This window comes from Pogonomyrmex barbatus, unplaced genomic scaffold (assembly GCF_055798465.1).
Source record: "Pogonomyrmex barbatus isolate J1 unplaced genomic scaffold, ASM5579846v1 scaffold2, whole genome shotgun sequence".
Classification (NCBI taxonomy): Eukaryota; Metazoa; Arthropoda; class Insecta; order Hymenoptera; family Formicidae; genus Pogonomyrmex; species Pogonomyrmex barbatus.
Genome location: NW_028297116.1, coordinates 14,256,941 through 14,268,727, shown reverse-complemented (window position 1 = coordinate 14,268,727; position 11,787 = coordinate 14,256,941). Strand labels below are relative to the sequence as shown.

Genomic DNA, 11,787 nt, shown 5'->3' with positions numbered 1-11,787 from the left:
ATATAAAAAAATGATGCCAAAAAACAGTAATCCCACGATATTACTTCGACAGTTAAATATATTACTCAATTAAATATAACTGAAATTTGTAAAAAAACTTAGTAAGTTATATCGCCCCTGCCTATCTTTTGTATTCATCAATCGGTAAATTCTATTTCTTCTTATAATTAAAAACTAAGCTTCGGATAAAATTTTGATAAGATAAAAATCATCTTAAATTAAGAATATATAATTTTGAGGATTGCGATTGTTCCTAATCACTCTGTATATAATAAACGCGTCTTCGCCGTGTGAGACAGCAATCTTTTTGTAATTTTTATTTTGAATCAACATATTGTCTTACGCATTTTTCATAATTAACCATAAGTCTTAATATAAACAAGCAATAAAAGAAGCCAAACATACGTATGTGCATTTAAGTGCATTTAAGTGCATTTAAGTGCAATATATTAATTCATGTATAAGTTTTATAATAAAAAATGGCATATAATTATAATTAATTTGTGTGTAAGATAAAAAAAAGTTAACATAACAGAAATAATTATAATGAATTTTTATAGTTTAATTAAAATTTTATTTAAAGATAATATAACATTTTAATAATATTTTGTTATATTATTGTATATATATATGTGTGTGTGTTTATATGAAAGTGTTGTTTTTGAATGGAAAGAAGATTTTTTTTCAAATTACATATTGCTAATATTATTTTGATTGCTGTAAAAGATTATTTTACAAATATAGTGTTATCTTCTTAAAAAATGAAACTTAAATGATACGTATACCTTTATATCAATTAAAAATTCTTCCTTTTAATCCAAGTGGTAATAGTTTTAATTACTTCTTCTTTAAAATGTTATTACCAATCATTGGCGCCAGTTATGTAAGATGCTTAACACAACAAAATGAATAATATCACAAAATTACCTTGTGTGTGTGTGTGTGTGTGTGTGTATTAAACTGTCATTTCTTAAACCAACAGATATTTTTAAATGTTTTTAAACGTTTATTCTTTATTAACTTTACATTGTACAACTCATTGTAGAAATAATATTTATTTAATGTTTATTAAATATTTATTTAACATTAATTCATAAACATTATTCATTTAAATGATTTGAAGAAAACATTCACTTAAGTTTTACTTAACGTTTACATTGATTATTTACACTATCCAAAGATAATTTCCTATATTATATTAACATTTTTAAAAACATTTTTTTGCTAATTGAGTTAATTTGGTAAATTATATTATCTTAAATACAATAATTTACGATTAAAGCTTTGTAATGAAATATTCGTTAAAATAATTTAAATCCGTCTGAAAATCATTAGAAAATTATGGTGGCTGAAGAATATGATTATACATTCTTTGATAATCAAAGAAAATAAGTGACACGTACACAGAGAATTCAGAATGGCAACCATGTTTTATTGTGCAGTCTGGCACGTGAACACAGTGATATATGATATATATTGCTGTGTTTCACAAAATAGAAAAAAAGAAAAAAATGGCTTGTTGTTGTTAAAAAAAAACAACGATATTCCGCGCTATGTTGCCGAACAAGTACTTGTAAAGAGAAGAAATATGAGCGTGAGTATCTCTTTTTTTCTCTTTTCCCTTTTTTCTCTTTCTCAGAGATGATAATTTTTATATTCGTAGGCATCTACCGGTAGAGCGTTCACCAAACCGAGCGCCTCGTCATCGTGTAGAGAAGCTGGGTGGTTTGCTGCTGCAGCTGCAGCTGCAGTATTAGCCGCATGCGCGGCTGCGGCCGCGGCATTGTTTTGCGCGGCTTGTGCAGCGTTTGCGGCTTTTTGTGCGGCCGCTTGCGTAGTCTCGAAGTCTAAACGTGCTGCCGCGAGCTGCTCGGCGATCGTTTCGGCTCGCGCTTTAGCCTGGCCCACCATCGTTGTTTGCGCTGCCAGCTCAGCTGCAGCCTCCGATGCAGCTTGTGCAGCATGTTCGGCGGTTGCTTGAGCCGCGTTCAATGCCGTGGTAATCACTTGCACTTGGTGCATCGCTTGTTGCGCTGCATTTTTTGCAGCTGCAGCCGCCCGCTGAGCCTGTTGCAATTGTTGCTTTTCTCCGTCTACTGCGACTTGCGCGTCTCTCGATTGTTGTTCTAGACCCATCACTATAATCTGTTTGCCGGCTAAAGCTGCAGCAGCTGTCGCCGCGGATTGTGCTGCCGCTTGAGCCAGAGTATTTTTAGCTACATATGCTGCTTGTCCAGCAGCGGATGGTTGCTGATTTAATTGTGTGTTAGCTTGATCAGCGGCTCCTATAATCATTACACAAATATAATAGTATAATACCAAACAAGATGATTTGATATCTTATCCCTCCCTCTCTCTCTCTCTCTCTCTCTCTCTCTCTCTCTCTCTCTCTCTCTCTCTCTCTCTCTCTCTTCCTTCTCCTCCTTTTCTTTCTCTTTCTCTATCTATCTATCTATCTATTTATCTATCTTTCTATCTATCTATTTATTTATCCATCTTTCTCTTTCATTACTCACATATATGTTGTAGAGAGATATATATACGAGAAATAACAAAAAATGATTGATTAATTTAAACAGGAAGAGGTTTTACCTTTAGCAATACTGGCCAAAGGACCACCCACGCTATAACCAGGCCGAAGATGACTCGAACGATGACCACTAGCAGCAACTGCTATAACAGGCGCAGCTTCAACATAATGAGAATTTGATTCGATCAAGCCTAACGCGGGTGCACCATGACCTGCGTATTCGAACTCATATCCATCGATCACTTCTTGATTGTGAATCTGCTTTTTAGCTTTGGCACAATGCGCAAGGGTCACATAAGCCAGAAATACCAACAGAATCTTCATGTTGAAACGTTAAATTGTTGTTATGGCTAATAAATGTCTCTGTAAAAGTATAATAAAATTAAAATTAATTTTTTTAGAAAAAAATATAATGTATTGCATAATTGTAATTTTATTTATGCCAAGAGAATATGAGAATTATTATGTTTTAAGACTATTTTAGCTGTCATAATATCTTAAAACTATCTCAAAAGTATTTTTTAAATAAGTATATTGTTTGGGACTTATATTGCATTTGCGACAGTTTTCGCCTGATGTTCTCTCGCTCGTCATACGTACACTCGCTTATTCGAAAAATTACTTGACTCTATTTAAAAAAGTTAACAAATTTTATTACAATAGAGAAAACATAAATACAAACAAGCAAACAAAAATTAATAAAATTGAACGCAAGCTTTGACAGCTTTGCGCTATTCTCTCTTGTTATTTTTCATGACAATTCGTTGGCAGAAAGTGATTTTTCTTATATATACGGAGGATACGGACTTCTGCTCAGTTGTAATAATAATATTTAACGTTAAGGTCTTTTAAATTAAGCTTCTATAACGCAAAGATATGAGTATTCATTTCATATGTTTAATATGTAAATATTACTGATATTATATCATTCTATTGTATAAAATTGTTTTTATGTTATGATTGTGAAAAGTAAAAGTAGAACTCGCATTTTATTTCTACCGCAAAAATATGAACATGCCAGATAATACTCGGATTATACTCTTTCCTCATAGATTCGTCGAAAGTATTTCTTGATATTATATATTTTATCACATTGACTACGCAAGGGTGAACGTCGATCGACCGCGATACTCGAAATCAAGTCACGTTTCAATTACGTAAAACATTATCGTCTACACAATCAGAAGTAACGATAGATCAGATCTTTAGTCTTTGAGACCAGTCATGCAGTCACACGATTACATGTATACGCAAAATAAATTTTGTATAAATTTTTCACAAGTATCGGCACATCACACACACACACACACACACACACACACACACACACATCGCGCGCGCGCGTACCTGCGCATCAATTTTTATACGATAAAAATTAATTTTCTCTTTAAGTGTAATATTTATCTTTTCTTCCTAAAAATAAAAAATGCAATACTGAATCAAAAATCTCTCTAGAAATCTTAAAAGTGCGGTAGCACGTTTCAGATATTATTTATGATAGTTTGGTTTCGTAATTCGTTTTTCTCTGCGAAACTTGTTCCTACCGAATAGAATTTCTTCCGAGTTTTGTCAATGACACGCATGACTGCACAATGAGCTTGGTTGATTGTTTCGAATCGATTCAAGTCTGAAAAAGAGGATCATTGTCGCGGCGATGATACGGTATAGAGTGTTGTATAATAATTGAACGCGCCGCGGTATTACTGAATGAATCGAGTGATCAGAGAAAGCGACGCATAAAAACCATGATGCAACTAAAAGTGATCGCTATATCGATACAATTATAAATGTCTTTTAAAATGTTTTGTGAAGAAAAATATCAAATTAACTTGAGTCGTAAATTTTTATACAGCAGTAATCTCATAAAGTATGTTTATCCAAGAACAGAAAGAAGAATAATTGATCTTCATTCAATTGGATAAAATAAAAAAGTAATTAATTTTTTTCATTTTGAATCTCGTGTCTATTAAAAGCTATTTATTGATCAAAACTGATTAATCAAAATTAACATATATGGAGTGCATTCATGATCGATAATTAATTTCAGGTTGTATGCACCAAGGTTTGCACATGCGTATCTATGACGCATATACCGCCTTTCCAAGTGTCGCAACTATGCATCGTGATCGTTTAAAATCGGAAACCCGGTTTCGTCTCGCTCTGAAAAGCGCTCATGTATGTCAATTATATCTTTGGATTTATCTTATACAAGACCCGGCGCGCGCGCGCGCGCGCGCGCACGTGTGTGTGTGTGTGTGTGTGTGTGTGTGTGTGTGTGTGTGTGTAATAATAATTGCAGAATTATAATCAAAGCTGCTTATAACATGACGAGAATTTAAAATTAATTATAGGGAAAATCGAGTTATATATACAATGTATATATACATGTATGACAATATGCTCATGATACAATAAATTTTGAAATTATGTAATATAATTATATTACTTAGTAAAGAAAGTATATAGCAAAATTAAAAATATTTAAGTTATATATTTATTAAAGAATTTGATTCAATGATCTAGAAATTATGTATGCATCTATATTCGTATATCTATGTCAATGCTACATTTCTTTATATTTTTGTTCTTGTATTCAAATATCTTTTTTTATATTCTAATGTTGCAGAAATATTAATTACAACATTGTTTTTGCAGAAATTAAGAAACAATGCATTTGATTATATAATTAGTAATAAGTATATGAAACTTGAAGCATTAGTAGATTATATATTTGTATAGATCGATTTTCCTTTTTCTCTTTTTCATTATGCATGCATATACTACACATACTAGTATATTATTCCACACGCACGCACACACATGCACGCACGCACGCACGCACGTGCATTGAGAAATATGAAAAAATTCATGTTAACATGGAAAAATGAAAGACGAATGTGCCAATTTCATGATAATATTTTTTATTAAAATTTTAAAAGATATATAGTAAAATCGATCATACATCTATCAAATTAAATTAGATGAAAAATATAGCTTATAACGTGATAGGAGAGAAAGAAAAATTACTCTCATTAAATTGGATGACAAAATATGTCTTTTGGAATGTATAATCAAACATGCATTATCTACGTTAGGCAGTCAATAGAACTTTTGTTTATATGATCAAATCTTATAAAATATTTTCTCGAGTATGAAATATAAGGAAGTTAGCATAAATGTTTATTAAAAAACAAATATTATTTATTACATTTAAAGATTACAACTAAAAAGAATTATGTAATATTATGTTTAAATTTTAAATAACTAATTTGTATTAAATATTTTGATTTTAAATAATAAATTTTCTTTCTAAAATTATTTTCGCTTATTATTTGTTTTGAATTTTATTCTATGCCTGAGTGAGATGCAAACACGGAAAGAAACTTATTGAGAGGTAGTAGAAAATAATTTCTATACTTACTAAAGCCGATCGAATACTAAAGAATAGGAGCTGAGGTCCTTGCTTGAAGAAAGAGCTGAGAACTGATACCAGTTACTCGTTCATCGGAGTTCTTATAGTCCTGTCTGGTTCAGCTGATTTACTTACGGAAGGGATTGCAGACGTTCAAAATAATGCCCTGCCAATATTCTTTTCCGCCTATTATATTTCACTCTCCATCTCTTTCCCCTTCTTTCTCTCAAATATTATATGTTTAGATTAATAAAATTATAAATAAAAAATAAATTTGATATTATTAATATGATTAGAGATAGCCTATAATAAGCTATTTGTAATGTAATAAGTTTGAATATAATTTTAATGAATGTATAGAAATAAGCGTTACATGTTAAATTTACATGTGTACATACAATAAATAGATATAAAAATATAAATATAAAAATTGTGAATGAAAATGCTAAAGAAAGCAAAGAATCTGAATTACATGTTATGAATATATTTATTTAATCGCAAAATATATATCAATGCATTATGTACATTTTAATAGAATCTAACAAATTAGTTGAATAGAAATGACACCTTCGGTACTATTTTAAAATTGTATTTACCATATGTTATGAAAGGTACAATTTGATTGCAATTTGAGTATATTGATAAAATTATTTAAAAAAGAAAAAATAGTTTTACATTCTCTTCCGTTCTGCTTTAAATATATGCCACATTCGCGCAACGTACTCAATAAAAATACGATAAATTATATGTTCCAAAAAATTCATTGATATTTGTACTTCATAAAGCTTTCTTAGCAAGATATTGTAATGCTTATTCGTAAAGAAAAGATTGCGCGGTTAGATATCGATTTCTATCTGTGAGATTCCTTGTAGAATTAAGGAAGCGTTAATTACGTAAAAATACAAAAAGATTATAAATCGCGTACGAATTTCCTTTATTATTTCCTTTATTATATTTAAAACTTATAATTACATTTAAAAATATCAGCCAAGCACATACGTGATTGGGCTTGAAGAAGATATAATTTTTGGGCCATTTTATAATCGTATCAAGTTATAATATTTTTAAGTGTTCTTTTCTGTATGTGTAGTGTATAAATATGAAGAAGTTAAATTAAGCCTTACATAATAATACATAACTTCACACATAATATCATCAAACATTTCGAAAAAAAATACTAATCATTTATCTGTTTTCGCGGTTAAGTCAAAGCATTTGATGCACATTTTTATGATTCATTATGATTGTTTAATAGAAACGACACAATTATCCACATTTATTCATCATAATGAATATTTTTCATATTCTTTGTATCAGTGAGTGCAAATTATAGATTTATTTATTTACATTATGATTTGATGTGATATACATAAAATTATGATTTAGATAAATGACGTTTCTATTATAACCAAACCATTTCATTTTCTAGTTATACTGATATTTGTAGCATCCGAATGTAGACGGATTCATAAAGTCCCAATTAATATAGTAAGTTTTAATTAATTTTTTCTATTTACTAAAAAATTTAATAACAAATTTGAACAATTTTGATTTTTGTGTGAATAACATGGATAAGAACGTATAAATTTGGATATTTTCGTTTTTTAATTATAAAGCTATCTATATATGTATATATATATATATATATATTTATCATTTAACCGTGTAAAATAAATTTATTTATAAAAACTTTGTTTTGTATTTTTTGAATATAAATTTTGAATAATAAATGCACACATATTTATCTGTATCAGTTTTTAATCAATTTAATGTATTTTTGTATGCCTATAATTCATATTCATCGGCATGTCATGATCAATCTTAATATATTATTGCATACATTTCTAAATTATTTATACTAAAATTATTAATACTAAAAGTCTGAGTTATTAATATTTCGTAATTATTAATAAATACCTCATTATTAATAATTTTAATAAACCTAAAAGAAAGAGAAAGAGAGAGAGAGAGAGAGAGAGATGTTATCAGATTTAAGAGAATTTCTCTTTATTCTCTCTCTCTCTCTCTCTCTCTCTCTCTCTCTCTCTCTCTCTCTCTCTCTCTCTCTTATTCTCCACATTTTTTGTTTTATAGTGATGATATGATTGTAGAAGTTTTGATAACAATAGCAGAATAATTAAAATTAGATATTTAAGTTGTAATTAACATTTTTAATATAAATATTTATTGTTAAAATATGATTAATAGACAAAGATCGTTGCTTATACTAATATTGTTTTTTAAAACAATTATAGAATCAAAGAGATATGCGTCATGTAGAAAGCGAGAATTGCCGTAGCGTTTTACCAAAGAGTTTACAGAAGAAGACTATTGAAAAATCAACTAACATTGCACAAAAGGCAGCGCAGGAAGCGAAGGCCGCGTCTGAAGCACAGAATATCGTTGGTCAGCAAGCAGCACGTCAAGTACTTGACTATATTATTATATTCAAGGAATTGTTTTGCTTTGGAATATTGACTCGTGACAAGTCTTAATTCGACTTGTGATTTGATAATATTTTATTTACAATATGTTTTGCTTCTTTGGTATTCATTGCAAGAAATAAAAAAAATAAAAGATCAAAGATGAAAGTGAAAAGATATAAAAATAACATAATTTTATATATAATAAGATAATTTATAAAAGATGTAAGATATTAAAAAATATATTATAAGATAAAGGATTTATTTTCTCAAATAAAAAAAATTCTAACAGTGGAATTAAGAAAGTAACTTTATTAATCTCTTGGTCTAGTTGTACTAGAGATCTGTATCTGTATGGAAATAATCTAACAAAATTTATCGTGTAAAATTATGTCGTGGAATTGGTGGCACGCAGACGATTTGCATCGTTAATTATATTTGCGATATACGACGAATGTTAAGATCGGTATTTTGTTGAGGAAATACACTACATATATGTACGTAATAGGTGAAAGCTCAATTGGCAGAGAAGGCAGTTCAAGCTGCAAAAGCCGCTGAAGCAGTCTTACCGGGTAAGGAAGCGATGGTTGAACAGCTGCGAAATGAGGTGAAAGAGGCACGATCGGTAGTCCGAGAAGAAACATCTTCTTTACAACAAGCACAAGCTAACGTCAATGTCGCAGTTCAAGCGGCGCAGCAATCACAAGATCAGGTATACGATAGAAATCAGGTATATAATAGGAAAAACTAGATATATAGAAATACATGTAATATTACGAGTTAAATGCGAACAATATGTAATATTAATCTGAATGAAGTCTAACATTTTGCATTTTACTTCATCAGGGCGAGGAGCAGCCTGACATTGTACTGTCAGCACAGTATCAGGCTGCTTCTCGCCCTGATGAAGTAAACTGCAATGTTCACGAATGTTCACGTTGGCATTCAACAATGTATAATGGATAATACACGAATAATGCCCGGAAAAATATTAGCCATTTTGAAAATAGTAACCGTGAAAGCATACTTAAAAGCATACTTAAATTATCTTTAAATCTAAAGCGTTAAGCGTCTCTGCAGCTAACAATTTTCTAAAAATGCAGTTGAAAACGTTGACGAATGCAATACGTATGGCCAAATCGAATGCAGCAAGCACGCAGATAGTTGCGAGCGGGGCGCAGAAATCGCTACGAGAAAAGGAGGAGCTACTAGAAGCGGCCAAGAGACGAGTGGATGAGTTATTGAATCAATTACAAAGTGCCCGACAAGATCTTGCAAATACAAATCGTGCAGTGGCTAAAGCCAATGCTGCTGCGAATGAGGCGAAGATAAATGCTGCTAGAAACAAAAGAAAATTGGCGCATCTCAGAAAATTGCGTGCAGCGCGCTTAGGTATATCGCGAGCTTCTTAAGACATATTATCACAATGGACCATTACATTAAGATTTATTAAATATCAATTACAAAACTAATGTCAATCAATTGCTAACAATAAACTTATTTAATGTAAACTGAATAGACAAATAAACAATTTTTTGTATGTGGTTTTTGAAAATAAAATAATGAACAATGCATAATTATATACGTCGACTACGATATTAATAAATAGTACATATTAAGAAAATCATAGCCAATTTCTCGGCAAGCAGGATCTTGTTGGTTTCTAAATTTCTATTGAAATAATTCAATAGAATTGAAAATATATTCAAATAATTATATATCTACAATGTGTAATATAAGATTAATTCAAAACTTTTCTTTTTTATTTAATATTTGTTTGTAAATACCGTGATACTTTGTAAGAATAATAGAATAGAAAGTATCTCTGTAAGCTGAAAGTATTAGTAATTCTAACAATACTTACGCGTGCGCGTGTAATAAGAATCGCAATAAAAATAGTTGCAATTCTTGCAATGTCCAGAAAACTTAATGTCATAAACATTTTTATATTACTGTAATTATCAAAAGTTTACATATGATTTGCAAGAACAAAGACTTTTGTGGAAGAAAAATATAGATTAAAATATTATTTCGCATATATTTATAAATAACTATAGTTTTATAAAATATGAAGATTTTACAAGCTTTAAATCAAATAAAAATAACAAAACTAACAATATTGGAAATAATGGAAAAAACTAAGTAACTAAATAATTAAGATTTCCTGCAAGGAATTGTTTTTGAATGAAAAGTAATCCCTCAGATAATATTAAAGTATAGATATTCAATGAAAAAAATGTTATACCACATTTATGCCATAACTTTTAATATACAATTATATAACATTGTACGTACGCTGACATTTACATTGAAATCGTGACATAGTTCGTGAATTGAAGTAGGCGTCATGCTTCGGTTATTGCTGGCCTTTCTATACCGCAAATGCATCTCGTTCGCACTTTCATTATAATATCAGAAACGCAATGTGGAATTATATACTGGTCAGTTAATTTAAAAAAAATATAGAGAAGAAAATGTACTTGAATCATCAATACTGGTATTTGGATCAACAATCCTATTATAGTTTACCTTAAGCGATACTTTTTCTCACGCATCATAAGACTTTCTCTTTGAATCCTTGATTTATAAATCCTTGATTTATATTTAGTCTTTTCATAATGATATTCATCAATTGCTGAACCATATTTTTATTACTGATAAAGATATAGCAAAAATATATGTGAATAATTAATTACGATGCAATTTTTAAGACCATTCCCAAAAAAAAGATACAACTTTTAAGATTTCACGCGAACATGAAATTAGATTTAATTCCGGATAAAACCTTGATTTTTCTCAGGTCGCAACCTCTCTCACATTAGAAAAAACACTTTCACTTGAAATCCTTCGATTATTCTTAAACGTAATACTGTTACATGATATTATCATGCGAATAATATCACGTTTGTAATTTGCAAGGCCGATTCATACATTGCCCAAGGCATTTCGTGAATGAACGAGGCAAGTTTAATGTTTTTTAAACGCATCAAATGCGCCCTCAATAAATCTATTACTTTGGGCAGTTAACATCTGCTGTAATGATATGCAATTAAATCATAAGATGTAAGAAAACAAGATATGATAATATCAAAGTTGACAAACAAAATCTGATAAAATTTAAATATTTAAAGACAGATGTGTTTATTATGAAATCATATAGATATTTTTAATCAAAGCTGGATCTTATTGCTTAATAATCATTCTTATCGATTAAAAATTTTCTACAGAATATCTTATCGCGAAAAATATCACCCTAATCAGGATTTGAAGTTAAATCCAAATATTTATGTATATATCGACTTAAAAATAACATCCTTTCAATATTTATCCGGTTTTATTATACGATAAGTATCATATGCTTCAATGGTCAGACAGATAAAAACGTTTGCCTATAAAGTACGGGTTGAATATACATTATATAT

The 11,787-nt window shown here is 29.8% G+C and overlaps 2 protein-coding genes across 2 annotated transcripts; one reads left to right on the top strand and one right to left on the bottom strand.

Annotated features, from left to right (window-relative positions):
* Positions 1-938: 938 nt before the first annotated feature.
* LOC105433490 (uncharacterized) lies at positions 939-6,043 on the bottom strand. The gene is made up of 3 exons (XM_089076304.1): positions 5,952-6,043; positions 2,593-2,893; positions 939-2,285 (listed from the first exon to the last, which is right to left on the bottom strand). The coding sequence occupies exons 2-3, from the start codon at positions 2,852-2,854 to the stop codon at positions 1,636-1,638; spliced, it is 912 nt and encodes a 303-aa protein (XP_088932430.1). The 5' UTR covers positions 2,855-2,893; positions 5,952-6,043; the 3' UTR covers positions 939-1,635.
* A 1,910-nt stretch (positions 6,044-7,953) lies between these two features.
* On the top strand, positions 7,954-11,100 carry LOC105428674 (uncharacterized). Its single transcript, XM_011641101.3, has 3 exons — positions 7,954-8,368; positions 8,874-9,077; positions 9,469-11,100. Exons 1-3 carry the CDS (start codon positions 8,210-8,212, stop codon positions 9,775-9,777), a joined length of 672 nt encoding a protein of 223 aa, XP_011639403.2. The 5' UTR covers positions 7,954-8,209; the 3' UTR covers positions 9,778-11,100.
* The last annotated feature ends 687 nt before the right edge of the window (positions 11,101-11,787 follow it).

Bases quoted from the DNA above. Each gene is read 5' to 3' on its own strand.
- LOC105433490 (XM_089076304.1), bottom strand. From the start codon at position 2,854: ATGAAGATTCTGTTGGTATTTCTGGCTTATGTGACCCTTGCGCATTGT. The intron at 2,286-2,592 runs GTAAAACCTCTT...TAATGATTATAG, and splicing joins TTTGGCCAGTATTGCTAAAG to GAGCCGCTGATCAAGCTAAC.
- LOC105428674 (XM_011641101.3), top strand. From the start codon at position 8,210: ATGCGTCATGTAGAAAGCGAGAATTGCCGTAGCGTTTTACCAAAGAGT. The intron at 8,369-8,873 runs GTACTTGACTAT...TGTACGTAATAG, and splicing joins GTCAGCAAGCAGCACGTCAA to GTGAAAGCTCAATTGGCAGA. The intron at 9,078-9,468 runs GTATACGATAGA...CTAAAAATGCAG, and splicing joins CGCAGCAATCACAAGATCAG to TTGAAAACGTTGACGAATGC.